The sequence below is a fragment of the Sturnira hondurensis genome, unplaced genomic scaffold, assembly GCF_014824575.4.
Source record: "Sturnira hondurensis isolate 20B ecotype Veracruz unplaced genomic scaffold, ASM1482457v3 Scaffold0003090, whole genome shotgun sequence".
Lineage (NCBI taxonomy): Eukaryota > Metazoa > Chordata > Mammalia > Chiroptera > Phyllostomidae > Sturnira > Sturnira hondurensis.
In genome coordinates this window covers 812,101-835,165 of record NW_028075721.1, presented here as the reverse complement: position 1 = coordinate 835,165, position 23,065 = coordinate 812,101, and the positions used below count along the sequence as shown (strand labels likewise).

The window sequence follows — 23,065 nt, the reverse complement described above, 5'->3', positions numbered from 1 at the left end:
TTTGAGGGGTGGAGACTTAGAGCTGTTATTGGATTATAATTGGATTAAAAAAGGTTGCTGTTGTGTGGCCACGGACTGTTGGGATGTAACCAGAGACTGAAGTTTGTTTTGATGTTATCTTCCACCTGTGGGGAGCAGTTAGTTCTGTTCTTACTTTCCAATAATTTCCAGACCTGGAAAGACCGTCTGGAGCTTCGTGAGCTGTGTGACAAAGCAAAGCGTACCAGGCCATTTCTCCAAGGGACTTTTAATGGCTTCAAAAGTCAATCTTAGGCCCTGGCTGGTGTAGCTCAGTGGATTGAGCACGGGCCTGCGAACCAAAGGATTGCGGTTCGATTCCCAGTCAGGGCACATGCCTGGGTTGCAGGCCAGTTCCTAGCAGGGGCCAGTTCCCAGCAGGGGCCAGTTCCCAGCAGGGGACACATGAGAAGCAACCATACATTGAGATTTCCCTTTCTCTCTCTTTCCCTTCCCTTCTAAAGATAAATAAAATCTAAAAAATAAATTTAAAGAATTATTTTTAAAAAAAGTCAATCTTAATTCCCTAAGGCTTTCTGGTGACAGCCAGAGTCCAGGCATGACTTCAGGAATAGTTGCTGAATTCTGGAGCTATTAGGTAGGGAGGAAAGATATAAATGTTTCAATATTGCTTATGAGCAATATTACCAGTTGTTCTAGGGAAAAACCAAGTTTTCTTATATCGATCACTGACTGGGAAGATGGGTGAGGAGGAGGCTGTCTGCAGAATCCAGAGAGATGGAGAAGGATGTGGGATCCTTTCCCCGAACCTCACAGAGACAGGGTTACGGGGTTGGCCCAGCTGGAGCTTCCGCTGCCCGCTGCTCCCCTTGTCGCAAGTCTCAGGAGGCTGGAGGGGAGGGAGAAATAGAGAATGTCCCCACGTGGGCCACCAGTATGTTGGGGTGATCAGTGACATGGGTTGTAAAAGAATTCACGAAGAGAAGTAAGGGTACAGCATGAAGTTTTTATTCACTCTCCAAGAAAGGAGAGGGGCATGGTGTAGAGCAGTACCCAAGCCCCAGAGATGGAATCTGAGGAAGCCACAGCTGCAGGAGGGAGAGAATGAATCCTGGAAGGGAGGCGCCCGGAGAGGGGATTCCCCAGTTCTGTCTGTGTAAATCTCTGGCTAACTCCTGAACCAAGCAAGGTAATTGCTTGCTGTAAAAAAAAAAATAAAAGCACTAATTGGAAAAGAACAGAATCCAGGGTCTCCATATTTTAATATTTATAATGTCCAGGATGTGGTCTGAAATAACTCAATATATGAAAATGGGAAAATGGAACATATTCTCAATAGAAAATAAAATCAGCTGAGACCAACCCAAAGATAATCCTGATATTAGAATTATCAGGCAAGGACTTTAGAGCAGTTATATCTTCAATTAATTAAAAGAAAAATATGGCTGCAATTAATAAAAGATAGGAAATCTTAGCAAAGAAATAGAAATGATTAAAAAAGAGCCAAAAGGGGCCCTGGCTGGTGTAGCTCAGTGGATTGAGCACGAGCCTGCGAACCAGAGAGGATCGTGGTTCGATTCCCAGTCAGGGCACATGCCTGGGTTGCAGGCTGGTTCCCTGCAGGCCAACTCCCAGCAGGGGACGCAAGAAAGGCAACCATACATTGATGTTTCTCTCCCTCTCTCCTTCCCCTCTAAAGATAAATAAATAAATAAATAAATAATCTAAAAAAATTTAAAAAAAAAGAGCCTAAAGGAAGTTCTAGAATTGAAAACTACAATATATGAGATTTTTAAAAAATCACTGGATAGAATTAGAAGCAGAATGGAGATGACCAAGGAAAGAATAAAAGAATTTGAGGATAGAGCCATAGAAGTTATCTAATGTCAAGAAGAGAAGAGAAGAAAAAGATTAAAAAAGTGAATGCTTTGAAGAGACCAGACCGGAAGCTGTCGGGAAACTAAACCTATACTTCCCCTAGGAGCGGTGGCTCAGTACCACCCAGTGAGTGTTTGTGGTGACTTCGTAGGACATGGCAACTGTGAATAATGAGAATCGACTGCGGGGATTCATTCCAAGACCCCAGCAGAGGCCTGAACTCACGGATAGCACTGAACCCTACGTGCACACATAACCTACTTACAATAAAGTTTAATTTACAAGTTAAGCACAGTAGGATCAACAACCATAATAACTAATGATAAAATAGAAAAATTATAACAATATACTGTAATAAAAGTTAGGTGAATGTGGTCTCTCTCTCCTCTCTCAAAATAGCTTAACTGTGTGAAACTCACCTTTTCACGTATAAGAAGCACTTTCTGGCTTCTCTTTGGCAGATTGGAATTGCCAGCATCACTGCTCTTGTGCTTTGGGGCCGTTCTTACGTAAAAGAAGGGTGACTCGAACACAAGCAATACCATGCTGTGACAGTCAATCTGATAACCGAGAGGACCATTGAGTGACTAACAAACGGGCGGGTAGCAGGGACAGCACGGATGCCCTGGATAGAGGGATGAGTCACCTGCAGGGCAGGACAGAGCAGGGTAGTGCTAGGTTTCATCATGCTGCTTTGAAGGGCGAACAACTTAAAACTTTTGGATTATTTCTTTATGAGATTTTCCATTGAATATTTTCAGGCCACATTTGATTGCAGGTAACTGAAACCGAGGAAAATAAAATTGCCCATAAGGGGAGACTGCAGCTCATAAGAGGAGACTACAGTCCATACAATAAAAGCTGATGATCTCTTTAAAAGGAGTACGTGATTTGGGATTGCTGTAGTTCTAGGCAACTTCTACTGCAGCCCTCTGTGTGGTTCACAGAGGGCTGACTTCTCAGGACTGAAGTACTAGAGAACTCTGCATGTGGGTTTGTAGCGACGAGGAATGGCAGCACCTGATACTGAAACGTTTTTCCTTGCTTTTTACTATTAGAAGGTAATTCTGAGTCTAGCTTTTCTTCCTTCTTGTCCCTAACTTTACTTATTTTTTAAAGATTTTATTTATTTATTTTTAGAGAGAGAGGAAGAGAGGGAGAAAGATCCATGTGTGAGAGATACATCAATCTGGGGCCTCCTGCATGCCCCCAACTGGGGACCTGGCCCGCGCACAACCCAGGCGTGTGCCCTGACTGGGTATCAAACTGGCAACCTTTCAGCTCACTGACCAGCACAGAGTCCACTGAGCCACACCAGCCAGGGCCCTAATCCCTGATTTTAGATGACGAAAAATAATCTATTCTCTTCTCTGTCTAGTGGTAGATAAGTAGCAGGCTTTAGAATTCATTCCTTCAAGAAAATAAGTCTTAACACCAGGTCCTATCTTCAAAAAATAAGCGAAACCTGAAGCATCTTCAGGGAGAAGAGTTTGGGATTAATTTTTAGTTGATAGCTGAGCCAGGCTCTGAGCCAAACCCAGTCCTCAGCCCAGGAATGATTTTTAATTTCTTCTACTGAGTCCAGTGTTGGACTCTGATGACAGGGCTCCTCCTAATAACATAATGCATAGTGATTCCCTGAGATTCGTGTGGGTGGGTGTAAGAAGAGGAAGGCAAACCCTGGCTACAAGAAAGAATGAATGATGTTGTCTACGGCAATCTGTTCACTGAATGACAGCGGTTACACACGGTCTATCCGAAAGGTTCACTGCACACGTCCTAGGTTCACCTTGGGTCTGTCTGTCCGGACTGGGAACCAGGACCTGAGGACACAGCAAAACCAAGTTATAAGTAAATGGACAGGCTTATGGAAACTTTCTTTTATTGATTTTGTCTTATCCTGAAAGTTATTTTTGACATTTGGTGTGTTTTTTTGTGCTGTGGGGCCAGTAAACAAGCTTCGTTTCCTTCCCTGAGCTCGCTTCAGACACTGCTCCTTTTTAGCAGATCGAAGGCTCCGTGTAAGAAGCAAATGAAAAGAACACATATAAAAATGAGTGGGATCCAGGTAATAATTATTCCTCTGTAAACTTTGAAAAAGTGCCTGGGAGAGCCCTTCCAGGTCTGAAATTAAAGAGCTTCTTCCCCTCCTGGGAGCATGGAGCTACAGCCAGCAACCAAGGCAGCAATTCTGTTAATCGCCTTCTGCTGCTGGCCAAGGCTTGCATGTTTATGGTATTGATATTATTCATGAAAGGCAGGTAATAAGAACTCAGCATTTGTTGGATGTTGTTTACAACGTCAAGAGAGGCAGGGGCATAGAGGAGCTTTAAAATGGGTCTTTTGTAAGTTTACAGATGATCTCTTCACCCCCAAACACTTTTCTCTTTACTTACTCTCAGGCATCTTAGTTGCTGTTGCTCCATTTCAGTCTTAGAAGAAAAAAATCCTCTTGGGCCCTGGCTGGTGTAGCTCAGTGGATTGAGCGCGGGCCTGTGAACCAGAGGATCGGGGTTCAATTCCCAGTGAGGGCACATCCCTGGGTTGCAGGCCAGTTCCCGGCAGGGGATGCACGATACATTGTGTGTCCTCGGCAGAGGCAACCATACATTGATATTTCTCTCCCTCTCTCCTTCCCTTCCCCTCTAAAGATAAATAAATAAAATATATTTTTAAAAATATTAAAAAATTTAATATATAAATTTAAAATATTTTTAAAAATATATTTTTAAAAATATTTTATTTATTTATCTTTAGAGGGGAAGGGAAGGAGAGAAGGAGAGAAACATCAATGTATGGTTGCCTCTCATGAGTCCCCTGCTGGGAACTGGCCTGCAACCCAGGCATGTGCCCTGACTGGGAATTGAACCGCGATCGTGTGGTTCGCAGGCCTACACTCAATCCACTGAGCTACACCAGCCAGGGCAATAAATAAAATATTTTTTAAAAATCCTCTTGGGCCCTGGATGAGTGTCCTTGGGCTGCTGTAACAAAGTGCCGCAAACTGGGCAACTTAACACAATAAGGATGTGCTGCCTCGTAGTTCGAGAGGCTAGAAGTCCACAGTCAAGATGGTGACAGGGCCACATTCCCTCCGACCTGCTGTAGGAACATTCCTCCTTGCCCCTCCATAGCTTCCAGTGGTTTCCCAGCCATCTTCGGCATTCATTGCCTTATAGGTGCATAGCTCCTATTTCTGCCTTTGTTGCCATCTGTATTCTCCCTGCATGCCAATGTCTTTACCTGGTTTCTTCTTACAAAGACACCAGTCATGTTGAGTCAGGGGCCACCCTACCCTAGGGTGCCCTTGCCTTAACTGGTTATATCACAGCAGCCCTGTTTCCCAGTAGAGTCACATTCTGAGGTCCTGGGGGCTAGGATCGCAACATATCTTTTTGGAGGGAGCAGAGGACACAACTCAACCCACAACATGCCCCAAAGATTCCACAGTCCTTTCTCTTTCGTGCTCACGCTTCTCCATCTGTTCATTATTGCTGCACCTTGAGAAGAGCCTGTTTTGTGTGGAGCATCTCCATCTCTGTCACTCTCTTCTTTTCTTTTTTAGCTTTAAGTGTCTGTGCTACATCCAGAGCCTCAGAAAGGCAAGAGGAGCGATGTTTCTGACATGCTTACCTCAAAAGACATGGATTCGTGCAGTTAAATAGAGAAAATAATAAGGGAACATAGAATAATTGTGGGGGCAGCTGTTGGCCTCAGTGCAAGTTCTGGTCTCAGTGCAAATCTGTTAACCTCTGTGAACCTCACTTTCCCTCCAGCCCTACCAACCTGACAGAGAGGTGGCAAGACCTAGGTGTACAAGACGTAGAGCTGCACAAATTGTAAAGGATTGTGAACATAAAAGACAACAATGCTGATGACAACGATGAATCATTATCATCGTCATTATTACTACCCCCACCACCACTACTATTACCGGTCTCATCCATAGATTTGCTGGGGAGGGGGCGGGTAATGATTTTTTTAAACCCACCAAAGATAATTTTATACTTAATCTAAATGAACAGGCCATTGATTTCATGGCTGGAACTGTTAGAGCCTACACCACATCATGCCACTCTGTCACCATCAGTCATCTTGGATTTTGGAAAACAGGCCTTATTATATGGGACCCAGTCTTCTGACTCTGTACAGGGATCTCATGTTGCACGTGCCCCCACGTTGTCACTCACAATGGATGCCAACTCAACTGGAAAAACACATAAGAAGAACCTCGATGCTTTGTAGTTATTGCACCAAAGGGACTTAGTACATGTGTGGACTTGATCTGACCTCCAACAGTGTTGTTTTCTCCCTTTCCTACCTACCGCTAGGAAGCAGTGGAGCCACGAAATGATTGTGTTTTCCTGAAGCAGGCTCTGAGCTATGTGCGTTACTGTGTTATTTCCGTCGATTCTCTCAGGAAGTCTGAGGGGTAGGTGGTGTTAGTCTCACTTTACAGATGACTAAAGCAGCCCTGGCTGGTGTGGCTCAGTTGGTTGGAGCATTGTCTCATAAACCGGAAGGTCACAGGTTTGATTTCCAGTTGAGGTACTCACCTAGGTTGCAGGTTTGATTCCTGGTCAGGACACGTATGAGAAAGCAACCAGTCAATGTTTCTCTCTCTCTCTCTCTCTCTCTCTCTCCCCCCTCTCCTCCCTCTGTAAAAGCAATGAAAAAATGTCCTCAGATGAGGATTAAAAAAAACACAACAAATGACTAAAGATTAAGAAAACTGCTCAGTTTTAACACTGCCAGCAAGTGGCAAAGCTGACTTAAACCCAGACAGTATGTCTGTACCCAGCTCTTTATTTCCTAACTTTATTAGACTGCTTATTTTTAAAAGAAAGAACAAATCAAGATTATTTTTAAGATAAAGAATTATATCAATAATGGGTGAAATTATAATTTTCCATGCTGAGACTTACACATTCTAGTTTATTGAGTAGGGACTTGTGCCAAGTTTTAGTTGTTTAGTCATATACTTTTCCTTTTTAGTTTTTTATTTATTGGTTTAAGAGAGAAAGAAACATCAATTTGTGATTCTGCTTATTTATGCATCCATTGGTTAATTCTTGTATGTGCCCTGACTGGTTATTGAACCTGCAACCTTGGAGTATTGGGACAATGTGCTAACCAACTGAGCTACCTAGCTAGGGCTTACTTTTTCATTAAGTAACAAAGTTTTCATCATTTCTCTGTGTCAAGGTATTGTCCCCCCCAAAAAATTGTGATGAGTTTTACACCTGTTATAAATATTTAGAAGCTTATCTTATTTGGGTTTGTCTCAGGCCCAAGGTAGTATGCTATCTTTCACTCCTTAAGATCCAGACCAGAAGCACAAGTTTCCAAATGTTAATTCCCACACATGAAAAACTGAACATTTAGTCATTAATGAATGCCTGTTTTTCCAAGGATCTCTACCACCTGTCAAAAGTAAGATTTGTATATAGGACAACAACTTAGAAGTCATGCCCTTAAATCTCTGAGTTAAACAGAGTTTATAGCTCGATTCCCCTAAAGATAATCAGGGGCCTTTTTCAGGGGAATATTTTTCCCAGGGGAATATTTTCCTGAGGATCTGTGCCCGGGTCTGAGAGACCAGGGCTGGAGGGCGTCAGGAGAGGAGCAGTGCCAGGCTGGAGACAGACCCGCCTGCGGGGAGTGGGCGAACAGGAGAAAGGCCAGGCCCAGTCCAGGCAGACAAGCCGCTGCTGCTGCCCCATGGGAGGCGAACGAGTGCGCTCTATTCATCAGTAGTGCGAGAGCCTCCACTCTCCATCACTGTGCCTTTTTTTCCTCACGCAATTTCTTAAACTGAGATATTCATATCCATAAAATTTACCCTTTTAAAAGTGCACAAGATAAAGTTTTTAGTATATTCATAAAGTTGTGTCAACATTACCACCACCTAATTCCAGAGCATTTTCATGAACCTGGGAAAGAAGCCCCTAACCTACTGTCTGTGTGTTGCTGCGGCCCAGTGCTGCGCCTCACAACGGGTCGCCAGATTTCCTTCCTCTTGTGCCTGAAATGCAAAAGTTCGAGGGAAGAAACTTAATATCCAACTAAGATCAGGTGCTCATTCCAGCCTGGATCAGGTTAGGTATGTGGGGTTGCTGGTTCTCGTAAAACGGTATTCGTCCTCCACCACAGCCATTTGTGAGAGGAGGGGCTAGTCCCGTAGGTCTCCTCAGTGGTAAGTTGGCCAGACCTCTGGCAGTAGTGATGAATTTGAGAATGGAAAGATTAGAACTCAGTACCTTACTGTGACTACTAAAATATAAATGTTCAAATTTTTCTAGTGATAGCATAACTGGCAGTTTGGAAGCCTGAACGTTTAAAACTGCTCCCTTGCTGCTTTTTCTGCATGTCATGTACATGCGTTAGAACTTGGTTTGTCTTCCTCTTCTGCGTCAGACTCATGCTAGTTTATTTTCTGTAGGACAGCTTTTTCTTTACCCCGTTTTCATCTAAAACGGTCGAGAAGATTATAGAAGAATTGCACACCCGAAACTATATAATTTTATTAACCAGTGTCACCCCAATAAATTCAATTTAAAAAGTAAATAAAAAATAAAATGGCCAAGAAGAAGGTAATACTAAAACACAAAATTTTAGAATGTTGGAGGTAGAAGAGGCCTTAGAGACTATTTATATTTTACAAAAATTTCCCTTGGCTTATTAACCTCATGAGTCACTCCTTTGGTGTAAGGTGTCCACGGTCAAATAAGTTTGGAAAATGCTGCATCCAACTATATATTCTCTTTTTGGATACTTTGGTGCATGTTAGCCTGTTAAGGAGTCTGAGGAGAAAACGAACAATTCCTTTACCAAGGAACCCTTTTATCATTATCATGCCAAGTAATAATGTTCCATGGGACGTACTTTGGGAAATATTCCAACGATCTTGTTTTATGAATGAGGAAATAACGTTCATGAAGAGACTGTGGTTATGATTTTCCAGAACTAGTGCCAGGAAGAATTAGCACTCATTTCCAGTTGTTCCCGGTAGTTTGTGTTGGCCAGGTGCTAACGAAAGTGTAGTATCTCCCCCTCTCTCTTACCTAATTCACTCATTCACCTGGGGCGTCGTAGGTACCATCATCTCAGTACCTGGGGCGTCGTAGGTACCATCACAAGTGTGAGCTGGAGCACAAGTTAAGCAGGGGGTTTGGGAATGTCTGCTGTCAACTTTCTTCTCTCTAGATAAGACGAAAGATACGGATATCTTGTACTAGCAACTCAGATGTGTATCAAATGGCTGACTTTCCAAAATGATAAACTTCTCTGTGAAGTTCCAGCAAATCAAAATATTGTCTTCTCTCAGTTTATACAGAGGTTGCATTCCTAAAGAATTCAGTGTATGAGTATATTAAAACCCCACAAAAATACTTTTATTTAGCATTTTCTATATGATAGCACTATATCTGAGTGCTTTATATTAATTAAATCACTCAGTCTTCAGAATAATCCCATTTAGGTATGATTAATGTCTGCATTTTACACAAGAGGGAATGAAGACAGGGGAGATAAGAAACTTGTCCAACAACCAGTAAGTGGCAGTAGATGACCCCAGGCAGCACGACTCCAGAACTCGCGCTCACATGTTCTAGGACTGTCCTCTGACGGACTCAGAACTGAGTCACTTGGGCCTGATCGTGGCCAACAGAAGGCTGCTTCAGTCCTGGGAACTTGATGCCCAAAAGACTTCCTCCCTGCAGCTTATTTACTGCCTACCCTGGAGGGGACAGAACAGTGAGAAGAGTGTTTGGGGCTCGCCCTGGACCCAGGTGCCCTGACTTCTCAGGACCTACCAGTGTGAACTCTTCAGAAAGCAGAGACAGAAAACAAGGTTGGCTTCCTTTTTACCCTTCCTCATGTTCCATTATCTTTTGCCAAAAACACAGTCCAACTATGAACTACGCCACCCGGCAACTTCCCATAATATGCACAGACCTGAAAAAAGCAGGGAACGGAGAAAAACTGGTGTGAACAAACACCTCTGGGGCTGCCAGGCTGGGGAATGAGAGTCTTGGGGCTTTCCTCCTGCCCCGCAGCCTGACTGGGAATTGTGTCTTCCTCTGAGAGTGATTATTCTAATAATTAGATGGGCCTCTGGGCTGCAAAACCCAATTATCTTCGCTCCATTCTCTGAAAGGGAGTTCTGACCGGTGCTCCCTCCTTGGGGTGACTCAAAATGACATTCAGGATTGATGCTCTGGGGTCTGTTCCAACCCATTGCTCATCGCCCCATGGTTTATTTGCCCTCAGCAAATCTCCAAATAAATTCCATGTTCTCTGGGGTTTAGTGTTTAATAATAATATAACCAACACTTATTAAGGCCTTATTGTGTGCCAGGCAAATGCTAAGTTTTTTGGATTCATTATGTCATCGGTAACACCCCTGTGAGATAAATACACTCATTCACTCTGTTTACAGATATGAAAATTGAGGTCCCAAAGTTTGCATATAGATGCCCAGGTCAAAGAGCCAGTAAAAGGTAGAACTGAGTGCAAGCCCAGGCTGCCTTATTGACAGCTGGCTGTTCAAAGGCCCTAATTACAACTGGCCCGAGACTATCCTTGAGGAGGAGGTGAACTGTTACAGGTATATTGGGACACACTTGGCTTCCTCGGATCCTATTCTCTTAAGCACTGGACTTTCTCCTACTCTAATTCTCCAGGGTCAACAGATATTCAGTTACTTGGGGAGCAGCCAGAGAGATCTTTCTGAAATGTAAGTCTGCTGGGATCTAGTCCCCAGCCAGCAGTTTCTCAGTGGTTTCTGTGATCTGTAAGATAAAGACCAGGCTCCTTCACAGGACATGCAAGGCCATGTGTGTCCCCACCTGGACCCCACCTGACTTGTGTAACTGTCTTTCCCGTACTTTACTCACAAGCCCTGAGAACCTCATGCCAGCTCCAGAGAAGCTGCATGCTATTCTTGCCTCCGCCTCTTGGTCCATTCTATTTCTTGTGTCTCAGGTGCCTCCTTCCCCGCTTCCCCACCTGTGCATCTGCTAAGCCTTTCTTCCCCCTTTGGGACTCTACCTAAGTGTCACCTCTTTGTGAAAAGCCTTTCCTGGTTTCTGAAGTAAAGTTAGTCCTTGCTTCTCCAGTCACTGCAGGACTAGATACTGTAGTTCACGTCTGACATCAATAGAGACCATGAGCCCCTGAACATATAGTCACTTTTTTAAAAAGTTGTGATGAAATTTAGCATTTTAACCGTTTCTGAGTGTGTGGTTCGGTAGTGTTTTTGTATACATTCGTGTTGCAGTGCTCCCGTCACCGCCATCCCTCCTCAGAAGGCTTTCATCTTGCAAAGCTGGCACTCTGTGCCCTCTGGCTCTCCACTCCTCCCTCTCCCCAGCCCCCAGCAATGACCATTCTGTCTGTCCCAGTGACTGGGACTCCTCTAGGTACCTCATTCCATTCACTTGTATTTTCCCAAAATCTAGCACTTTGCCTTACACAAAATAAGTGCTTAATAGATGTTTATGGAGAGAGCATGTGAAATCTTTTGCTGACACAGCCCATCTTTTGAATTTCTTTGTACCTGCCTTAGTAGTAAGTAGATGTTTTAGATCTTAACCTGGAAATCCTGGACTTCCAAACTCTTTCAGGTTTCCCAAGAGCAGAAGTTGTCCAAACAAGTTTGGAAGTTTTACCTCTCCTACTTGGAAATGCCTAAAGTTTCTGCTGCTGTGGGTTGTAGACATGCTGTTACCAAAGCAGGCAGGATAAGAAGTCCTGAGACAGAGTGACAGAGTGAATATTGATGTGTAGCTGGAACCGTCTGCATTTCAAAGCTTGGCTTCTCCCCTCCACCCCTCATCCACGTAGATCTATTCGTATCTCGCATATATCCCCCTGCATTTCTCCCAAATGGGGGAAAAGCAGGGTTCTGCCATAATCCCAGCTAATTTAGCAACAGAGGCAGCTGCACATTACAGGCAGCCTGTAACTTCCTCTGTGTTCAGAATTGCCCTTCACATACACGTGACTGACAACTAACTTTTAAGATATTTTGGGGAAAAAGATAAAATTTTAATTTGTGGACCAAAAGTGATTTTGACCCTGTCTCCTTTCTGAAAAATGAAAACCTGGTTGCCGAAAGTTTAGGAAGTTCCAAGAACATAATAGGTTGTGTCCAAATCACATCACTTGTAACTGGCACTTAGACTTTTCGAAGGCGAAGTCATAATAGTGATTCCTACGTCTGAAACCAGGGCGCATCTCTTACTGAGTCTTCTATCCAGTGCTTTTTCCTGACATCCTAAACTACTCTGTCAGTCACCTGGAGAGTATAAACAGAAATTTAAAAAAATTAAGCCCCGAGCCCTAATCCCTAAGATTCTGATTCTGGGGCCCAGGCATTTAAAAAGCACCCCCTACCCCGGGGAATTATAATGCGCAGCAAGGGGGGAGGATCACTACACTGGAACAGCGGTGTTGCTTAGAGGCCAAGTCTGGGCTGTGCAGACAAACCTGCGAGTGGGCCAGTGCTGTTTTCCAGTTCAGTCCTCAGCGTGTGTTAGGACATAGTGCAGCCCCTGCCAGGGCCTCTGATGTGTAGTGACGCTGGTTTCTTCTGGCCTTTGGTCTGTCTAATTCTATAACCTTTTGTTCCTGAAGTGTCTGGCTCAGAGCGTTGAATTCCACTAAGCGAAAGCCCTGAGGGAAGTGGCCTGCTGCTTCACCTGAGGCTGTGCGACCCAGGTGAGCCAGGGGTGGGGCCAGGCCCTGCTAATCGGTGCCACAAAGGAAACCCAGATCTTGCCAGCAACTGGTAGACCAGTGGCTGCTCCCTCTCCTCCCTGATCAGATCCCATCCACACAAGGTAGCTTTGATGGGGCGGGGAAAAGGTCAGATTCTCTCCATAACTTTCTTTTTCATATTGGATTTTCCCCAGACAACACATATTCGAAAGAAAGGTTTGCAGTCAGCTCTAACAGACACAGGTTTGAATTCTAGCTGCGCCCTTGAGCAAATCACTGAACCTCCGCAAATCCCCTTTCCTTGCTTTGTAAACTGGGCCTAATAACACCTACCTCACAGGATTACATGAGATAGAGTGTGAAGGGCTGGCACGGTGGCTCAAACGTGGTAAACATGCAATATATGGTAGTAGTGAGCCTGTTGCCATTACCATCTAATCCCACATGGGAGACATTAGGTGCAGAAAGGGAGGGAGCAGGACTGTGTTCCTCACAGTCTGTGCGGAGAGTTTCAAGGACCAGGGCATTGAAGCCCTTTTCCTCAGACATGATAAAGGGACACAATCTGAAAGCTGGGATTGTAACCACCTTTGAGGAAAAAACTCCCAGTTTCTCCCATGAGCATCAGCCTGCAGTCTTTGCACATACTATGGACATTTTTCCTGCCTTCTTTGTTCTATTTCTGTTCCTGTGCGGGTGCAGAACACGGAAAGCTGCTGCCTTCCTCAGGTTGCTATTTAAAGCCATCCTGAAAGATGCTGCTACCGCTGCTCCCAGCACCAGAGCAGTCACTTTCTGTCTGTCACTGTAGCAGGGAGAATTGGCTGCAGCCCCTGTCGGCGCCGTCTGACATCGTCTGACATCGAAGCAAGCAGGGAAGTGTTGGGTAGCATGCCTCAGCGTGATCTAGCCTAGGGGCCCACACAATTAGGTGTGGATCCCCTCACTTGCTTTTTGTGTAGGCCCCTAAACTATCGCCCCACTCAGGGGTTAATGGCTGCCTTGGTCTTTGTCCCTAACCTGCCCAATCCCTGTAGCATTTTTGGCTCTTGACCAGCTAATTTTTTTCCCCTTACTCTTCAATGAAAGTCACGCTTGATACCCTCCCCCGCTCCCCACCCATCTCCAGTTTTCACTTGAGACACCCTCCCCATTTAACAGCCAGACACAAGCCAGAAAGGATAAAAATGCCATTTATCTCTGGGTCAAGCAGAGAAAAATGCTGTGGAAATAAAAGGTTTTTGAAAAACCCAGTAACCTCCAGTTAATAGTAATGCTACCCTGAACTGTTCAGCATATTTGGGACTGTCTCTCAAGCATGGATAGAAATCTCCTAGACATCAGTAATCCTGTCTTTCTTTGCTGACCCTCCCGACGCTTTCAATGAAGTGGCTCAAAAGTCTGGTCTTTTGGTCTGAATCGGCCCTCATTTCTGTTTCATAGACCCATCAAAGTGGAGGTTTGGGTTTTATCAGTCATCAGGCCAGAGCTCCCTGAATGAGGTCCCAATTGTCTACCTCCATTCTGCTTCCTCGGTTTGTACCCTGCTTGTTGTCTCGGAGAGGCTGCTGGCCTCCCAGACCTCAGAGCCAGGCTCCTGTCCACTTGCTCAGCCGAATGCCTCGGGGTGCTCTCAGCTCTGCGGAAGTGGCCAGGCTCCCCATATTGGCTCCCCATATTGGCACCCATCCGGCCCTGACGGTGTGTGCGGGTCACAGGGTACCTATTTCCCTTCCCTTTTCTTCTAACTCCCCTCCATGTATTCACCTTCCTTACCACTTGTTTTTAGCTCCTGCTCTCTATTTTTTGTTTTCAGAGTTGTGCCTTCCTCTCATTTTCTTAACCCCTTGGTGGTAAACCCAGTTACCTCAATGTCAGAGTAGTAATAGCAACACTATTTTGAATTATATATCACTTTGCTTATGATTGCCAAGGATTCTCACACACTTTATGCTCCCCACTTCATAGTAGTGAAAATAACAACCACTTTGAGAGACGGAATAGTATAGTGGGGTGACCAAGAACACTGGCTCCCAGTGCAGCTGCCAGGGTTTGAATTTTGGCTCTACCTGTTACTAGCTCTGTGGCCCTGGGTTAATTGGAGATAATAGCACTTCTCTCTTTGTGTTGTTGGGAGGATTGAGTTAGCATAGATAAAATGCCTGAAACCATACCTGGCACATAACAGGTATTATTATGTAAGGGTTAGCTATTGTTATCATTCATTTATTCATTCATTCACTCATTTATCAAAAAGTTTACTGCATGCCAGGCAGTGTTCTAGGCCTCAGTGATAGAAGAGTGACAGGTGGGACGCAGTCCTGGCTCTCAAAGAGATCACAGGGTTAGTGGGCAGTCTGACAAGCCGCCTCTTAGTTAGCAGCCCCCATACGCAAGTCCTTGTGGTTGGATCTTTATAGACATTGATCCTTAGACACGGCCTTAAAAGGTGGCAGTGTTATCTCCATTTTACAGGTGAGCTCTCTGGGTTCTGAGGGCTGAAGGTTCCTTAGCTAGGAATTGGAAGCTCCAAGGATTCACTTCACCCAGTTCACCCGCCTCCAGACCATTAGGCGCAACTGCCCCAAAGGGTGGTTGCTCCTGACAGGCGGGCACTGGCCACCACCACCCAGAAACTCGGCACAGTGTCCTGCACACGGCCTCAGAGATGTTTGGTGGGGCTGTGCTCTGTCCATGACCCTGACCTGCTGCCCCAGGTTAGTCTCGTCTGTTCACTCTTAACTTCCCTCAGCCACCAAACCATACGCTGGTTTTACCACTGAGGCACAGAGGTCAAAGGGAGCATTCTTAGAAGTTGGCTTTCGGTTTTCTGTCAGGTTCACACTACACCTAATGGTTATTCCAACGTGTTTTTAAACAGAACTAGCCAGATGCTGTGGTTTCTTCCTCTTCCAATCCCAATCTAGAGGATACTGTGGTGTGTCGGCCACCTCCTCCCTGTGGCTGCCCTGGCTTCTTATTTCACAGTCTGACTTCCCTGTTCATCTTCTGTTTCTGTGTTTGTGCCCAGCACTTATTTATTTTCTTAGCCACAAAGGGAGCCACAATCAGTGATTGATAGGATTGTATGGAATTGAGTTTTCTTTCTTCCTGACCTTTTTTGCCTCGTCTGTTGCTGCTGTAGAAGACTGAATTTCGAAGTATGTGCCAGCATTGAACTTTTTTATCCTTTTATATTTAGCAACCCATTTCCCCTTAAATACTAAGGAATTGCAGGTGGAAATCCTCGGCAGGATCATCCTTTCCCAGTTCTTCATTCTGTAAATGTTTGTGGTCCTTTGTGTTGTGTCTTGTTGCTCTCCCACACTAATGATTTCATTCACCCAAGTTTCATTTGTAAAGTCACCTTGAAGTACAAATGACTTTTTAACTATTAAAATAATTTTTATTTTTTTAAAGATTTTATTTATTTACTTTTTAGAGAGGGGAAGGGAGAGAGAAAGAGGGAGAGAAACATGAATGTGTGGTTGCCTCTCATGTGGCCCCTTCCTGGGACCTGGCCCACAGCCCAGGCCTGTGCCCTCACTAGGGATTGAACCCGAAACCCCTTGATTCGCAGGTCGGCACTCAACCACTGAGCCACACCAGTTAGGGCTGTTAAAATCATTTTTAATGTAACTGAATCTACCAGTTACTAAGTGTCTTTACTAGTGGTGCTTACATTACAGAGGTTGTTTGACTAGAGACTTTTTTTTCTTCCTTTATTTTCCAGATATTCTGGGTTGTGGTTATACTGCTTTTCAATTATTCAAAGAAGAAAGATAATGACCATCTATTGCTCTTTTTGATCTTAACTCAGATACAATAACCACTTCAGGGATATTCCTGGTCAAGCTCATTGAAAGAGCCGACACCCGAACACCGCTTCCCGCTGTTCCATTGAAAGTGCACCTGTGTGCCCAAGGCAGTCTTCTGCTCTCACTGTTCCCTTTTCAGTAGGGCCTGCCTCCTCTCCTCACCTGGTCTTTTTTAACCCTGAAGGTTCGCCCTTGTCCCTGAAGCATCAGCATTGCGCTTCAGGTATCAGGCGCCTGGAGAGGGAGGGGCGGGGAGGAGAGGAAGTGTGTGTGTGCTCGCCCACGCACATCTGCTGGGCTCCCACACTCTAAATTCTTTTAATAAGCACCTGCACCCCACCTTTTCCCAAAGAGTTTTCATACTGCAGATCTTGGTATTTCTTTAAGATATCCCTGCCCCACCCCCACTCATCTCTGTACCCCACTCCACGTTTGCTCGGAGTCCTTAGGCCTTGGTGAGCAGAGGGATGAGGAGCAGGTGTGAACTCTTAATGAGAGGTTTCCTCTGTGGGATTGCCAGTATCCTGCCCACCGCGAAGCGCCTGTGAGTAACTTTACCTTTGAACTCTCCTTGTATTTAGCCCCTGATCCACCGGATTTGGTGACAATCCCTGGCTGGCAGGAAGCTTTGATCCCTGGGGAGTCCAGAGGAAGTCCTGTGATGTGTGGGATCCCCGGGGTTACAGGGATTGGAGGGAAGCGTACCAGGGTGGGTTGCTCAGGTAGACCCATTAATTAAGAAGGAGGCTTTGCCTAACATTCAGTTACCTTAAAAAGGAGATCCGGTAACTGATAACAAGGAGCTCAGCATCCCTCAGGTATGAAGTGGCATTTGTGCAAGGCTGGGGGGAACATTCCTCCCTCCACCAGGAAAGTTCTGAGTAACACCCTGCTGTGGAGGTTAGGAGGCTCTAGCAAAAAAAACTCTAAGATAGTTTTGACTGGGTGAAAGACTGCTCTAGGGAAAAAACAAAACAAAACAAAACATGACCTTGTAATAAACAGTAGGAACTCTGGAATTTCTGCAAGACACTTTGGGCTATAACGCATTGGAGAGAACGTTAGGAGACGGGTCTTTAAACTGCATTTGCATAACAAGCATGCCTGGCGTGTTCATACTCTGCATTTATTTGGTTACTTGCAGATGAGGGGACTCCCTGAAGCTTCCCCAGGCCACTCCTTGGTGCCACCCATTGGCTACAAATGAAAGGGTGAAGGCCCTTTCCATGGTATCTAGATGTTCTTCCCCCACCCACTTCCACAGGCGGAAGTCACTTTCTCTGCTTCCACAGAACCCTGTCTCTCTCTCTCTCAGAGTGGGGGTCATGCTGTCTGAGGTGTGACTGCCTTCCCAGAGGGCAGGGTTTGTGCGTTATTCATCTTTTTATCACCAGCACACTGCCTGGGCACGACACAGACCCTTTATAATGATTACTGAGTGAGTGAGTAATCCTGAGGATGTAGCTACGGGGATTCATCCTCTTCCCGGAATCATCTCTCTGTTTCCACACTGCCAGCCTGGAGGGAAGAAAGGGCACTTGGGATAGTGCCACAGTCAGATGCCTGGTCAGGAGATCCACCTCCCATTGTGTCTCAGCAGCTTTTTGAGAAAACCCAGGAGACAAGTGTGCAGCAGGAATGGGGCAGCATCTTTAGGAGGTTTTGCCCAGCCAGGAGCTCTATGAATTGTCTGCAAGGCCGACTGCATAGCATGTGGGCCCCGTACAAATGAAAATGCAGGGGGGCAGGGTCCCTTGTTCAAAAAGTGCTGAGGTGGTGTTGACAAAAGAACATCCAGCCTAAGAAAAAGTCTTACAAGAGGTTTTCTGAGTCAAACCAATGACAATTGCAGGGAACAAAATCTCAACGGGTTGAGAAAATGCTCTGGAGAAGGGCAGTGTTGCACCTTATTTTATACACTAGAATCAAAGGAGGAAACGTAAGAGGGCTGCATGGAATCCACTGGTGGTAGCTTAGGGGGGCCGGAGTAAGCAAAGTGGGACCATGTCTGAGACTGGATAAAAAGTAAAGTGGAGGGACACATGCGTGTCTTACATAGGTGAGCGTAGGGCAGTTAACATTTATAGCACAGAGAGATGGCGTGTGGGCTCTGGTACCTGGAGTTGGACCTTTGAGGGGTCTGCACAAGAAGAGTACTCTGACATTTCCCAGGTATGTCAGCATTATCAGTAAATAGACTGAACCAGAGCAATAAACTCCCATTGCAAGTTCTGGTTCCAGTGGAAAGTACATCCAGGCTCTCAGTGCCTCCATTTGCTCAATTGTAAACATAGCAAACACAGTCCCCTTCTCCTGGCTTTGAACCTTGCTGAACTCCCATGTGGTGTGGCTCCTTCAGAACTCGGTGCTGGGGGAGCACGGCAAACGCTATATTCGGAGGCACCATCAAAGAGTGTAGGGGGCGCATCTCCTCTGCTCCCACTCGTGTTCCTTTGTTCCATTGGACTTCACATGCAGAACACAATTCAAAGATAAAATTAGTAAGAATTGTAAGATGACAACAGCACGGGGGCCTCTTGATTGTGGGGGTCCCTATATGACTGTGTAGATCACACACGCATGAAGTTGACCCACGTTGTATAGCGTTGTTTTGATAGATGTCCTTAAAATTTTTAGGTTTTACCAAATAAGAGACTGGCCAAGAACAGTGTGAGTGTCTTCTTTCTTTCATACACATTTTCTAGGTATCCACCATGTGCCTGTTACTGTATAAGGACTACAGCAGTTGAACAAGACGAGATGTGGCCTCAGTGTCAGTAGCACGTGTGACCAGTGAGGAAAACTTTTTAAAGTTACACAATAAGTATTTAAGTCACAATTGCAATAGGGGCCACAGAAGAACTACAGATAGGGTGGAAAGGCTTACTGTGGGTGTCCAGGGAAGGCATCCCTGTGGAAGTGGCATTTCAGGCTAAGTGTAAGTAGGAGTTCTAGGTGAGGAGGCAGTAAAATAGCCTCCCAGGCTCAGGGAGCAGCATATGCAAAGGCCCTGAGCAGGGAAGGAGCTTTGCTCAGACAAGGAAAGAAAAAAGGCCTGCACAGCTGGAGCATAGGGCCTGGGGGGCTTGATTTGATTTTTCTGTACCTTCCTCTTTCCACTTCCCAGAACCTGTGCTGATCAAGAATATGAAAGGTGGAAAGGGCCCTTTCTCTGTTCTTTGGCAAGTCCAGGATATGTGGTGCTGCACCCGTGGTTTACTGATGTGAGGCGTGCAGGAGGCCCTGGGCCCAGACCACGGCTTTGTTACCCACTGATGTAATCGTTCTCTTCATGTATGTCCGCCGTCTCCAGTTCACTTCCTGTTCTTCAAACGTGGCCTCTCTTCCTGTACCGTCTCATCTCCCTGTTCTCTTAGGACACTTAGCATGTTCTGTTTTGTGCCGTCCTTATTTATGTGCACATCTTACCTGTAAGCCTTTGAAGGGCAGGTTCTGTATCTCTTTTATCTGTGAAATGGCCTTAGGAAAAGCTCTGTCTAGGAGTTGACTCAGTTCAAGAAAGCTCATTTATTTTTAATAGGTAAGATATTCATAAAATTAAATACCAAAAATGTACTAAAGAGTATATAATCCTCCCCTTCCCCCCCCAGTTTCCCTTTCTGGAGGCAACTAGTTTTTAAATGAGTTTTTTCAGGAATACTCCATGTTTATACTATACAGGCCATTACACATATTTATTGCATGTTTATATTATATAGGCTATTACACATATTATTTGTGAAAAGCCAAAAAATGAAAGAATGGGTGAATGTTCTCATTTCTTTTTTCTGATCATCCTCCTTTTTGGAAATTATATATTGGCACAGCCTTCAATGTACAGTGACTCTTGAAGTTCTAGTTGTTAGAGAAAAAGTTTTAAGTCCATTTGAACCAATTATTGTCATAGATGTCTGCATAAAGTGATGTAAACCCTGCTGGATGCATGCGGTAGCATTATCAGTAAATGGAAAGAACACCGCGTAGCATAGTGGCTAAGGCTGTAGGCTCTGTTTCCACCCCCCGCCACAAATACCCTGACAAATCAATAAGGGAAAGTTCAGCGATTCATACCAGAAAACAGTCATATACTTTATATATTTATTAGAAAGATGCAAATTTAAAATAGTAATATGCTACTTCTTATTTATAGGATTAGCAAAGATAAGGAGTGTGCAATGCATAGTATGGATGAGAACATGGGGAAACAGGTAAAAATGTAAATTCTTGCAGCCTCTCTGGCCTTATCTATCAAAAGTGTAAGTGTGCATTACTCTTTGACCTAGAAATTCCATTTCTAAATATCTGTCCTATAGATACATTTGTACACTCCTGCAAAGACTTAGGTATCAAAATGTTTATTGCAGCAATATTTGCAATAGCAAAATATTAAAAACATGACTAAATGGCTTTCATTTGGAAGAGTGGGTAAATAAATTGTATGATATTCATCATGTGCAGTTATTTAAAAAAGGTTATTTCCAGCCCGGGCTGGTGTGGCTCAGTGGATTGAGTATCAGCTTGCGAACTGAAGGGTCTCCAGTTTGATTCCCAGTCAGGGCACATGCCTGAGTTGCGGGCCGGGTCCCCACTGGGGGTCATGTGAGAGGCAACCATTAGATGTTTCTCTCCCTCTCTTTCTCTCTCCCTTCCCTTCTCTCTAAAAATAAATAAAAATAAAAAACTTATTTTCATATATGCCAGTCACACAAAAGACCTTCCAAGTATGTCAAGTGTGGGGAAGGGCATATGTGTATACTCGTGTACGCTCATAAACATCTCGAGTGTTTCTCACAGTTAAGAACCGTAACTTCTGAAAAGGGAAGCTAGGAGTCTGGAATCAAGGAGGGACTTATTTTTTTCCTGAGTATGATACTTTTTGTACTACGTTACCTTTTCTGTATAAATAAGTAAATAAGAGCACAGTCTCCACCATTTTTTTTAGCTAAGTAACCTTGGAAGTTACTTAGCCCTCTAATTCTCTGTTTCCTCATCTGTAAAATGGGGCTAATAACTGTCATTTATATGACTGGCATAAAGATTAGATAATATATGGAAAATACGTAGTATAGTACCTGACCCAAATGTAGTTGTTTTTGAGACAAAGAGCCATACCAGAAGTGACTTCAGAAGTAGCCTCAGACAAGTTACATGACTCCTTGTGACCTGGTTGTCTTCAGTCCCCAGTTTGACCAGATGATCCTTAAGGCCCCTTGTTGCATTTTCTGTTCTTTTGAACAAGACCTATTTCTTGCTGGAAGTTCTAGCTCCCAAGCCAGGAAGATTTTGGAGGAAACTGGGAGCTCCTGGGACTTCAAAGTAGTGGCAAGGGTAGGCATGACTGCTGAAGACATAGCCTCCTGGGTTTTGTAAATGGATGCCTTCTCCTGTGGATGTCAGCAAGGGCTTTGCGGAGCGCAAGAGGGAAATGCTGGTGACTGTGCTCTAGCAGCTACCGCGCGGTGCTCCTGAGGTTCATGCCATGCTTTGGGACCAAAGGAAGGAGTTGGGGATCTGTACTTGGATCTGATGCTAAAGTGGAGCAGCAGCCTTAAAGGACAGTGTCATGAGGGGTCTGGAGTGTGTGAGAAATCCAAAGGGAAGCCCGTCTCAGCACACCTGCCCCTCCCTCTGCCTCTAACCTGAGTGGGCCATGCATAATTTTCTTAAGGGAGCATGCAAGTTTCCTCACAGAACTCCTCAGACGGGAGGAGGCAGTTTGCCCATCCTTGGAAATGCACACACGGTAGACAAATGGTCATGACCCTCTCTCGTACAGGTGCTGAGGGACGTCCTCAAGGATCTCTACCACCTGCTGAAGCACGTAGTGCGTCTGGAGCCTGATGACGTGGCCAAGCTCCATGCCCAGCTGGCCTTGGAAGAGCTGGATGAGATCATGAGAAACTTCCTGTTTCCACCACAAAAGCTGGAGAAAAAGATCGTGGTCCTGCCATAGACCTGGCAGACTCAAAGGACCTGGAGGAGCCCTGAGGAACCCAGCAGCCAGAGTAGTGCCCGAGCCTTCCAGCAGGTGGCCCCACGGCCTCTTTGAGGCTGGCAGCATGGCTGACCCTGCAGGTGGCTTTATGTCTCTGGTCAAGAGGCATTTCAGAACATGAAAATGCAGTTGGAGGTAGGGAGGGGAAGGAAATTGTTATTGAACCATGTGAAATGCAATAAAATGACCCTGGCTGAAAAGGCAAACAGGTCTAAATCTGGCCCTCTGCTATCGAGATGGAAAGCTGTGGTGTCAATTAAGGAGGATTTGCTCTCCAGGAAAGAGGAACAGGCTGGAAAAGAAGGGTAAGCCCTGTGTTTGTCCTTCCTGGCCATTTTCTTTCACACCCTCTGCTGCTGTCTGCATGGAGCTGCCCTGGTGCTAGGAGAAGGGAGCCACAAACATCTCAAATGGAATCGTGTGCATCCTGTGTTTAGTCCTCTGCTCCTTTAGGGAGGTGAATGAATGCTTTCACAGTGGGTTTGTACTGAATGTGTGTGGACCGATGCCAGGTTTGTGAGAATCATTTCAGATGTAGCACTGTGGAGTCCTCTTTATGTGTATATTTGGTCACTGGATTTTGGTTGCAGCTAAGAGAAGACAAAAAGGAGAAGCTTGCTGTTTCCAGAAGGCACTCCCTATTGTCAACACCTTGACAAGGCTGACCCCGAGC

At 45.0% G+C, this 23,065-nt stretch overlaps 1 protein-coding gene across 1 annotated transcript in view; it reads left to right on the top strand.

Moving 5' to 3' along the window:
- Window positions 1-22,598, top strand: part of TANGO6 (transport and golgi organization 6 homolog) — a 142,575-nt gene extending 119,977 nt beyond the window's left edge. Inside the window, exon 18 of the mRNA XM_037041409.1 lies at window positions 22,174-22,598. Within this exon, the coding sequence (XP_036897304.1) occupies window positions 22,174-22,350 (177 nt within the window). The 3' untranslated portion in view covers window positions 22,351-22,598. The remainder of the gene's footprint in view (window positions 1-22,173) is intronic.
- Window positions 22,599-23,065: the final 467 nt, after the last annotated feature.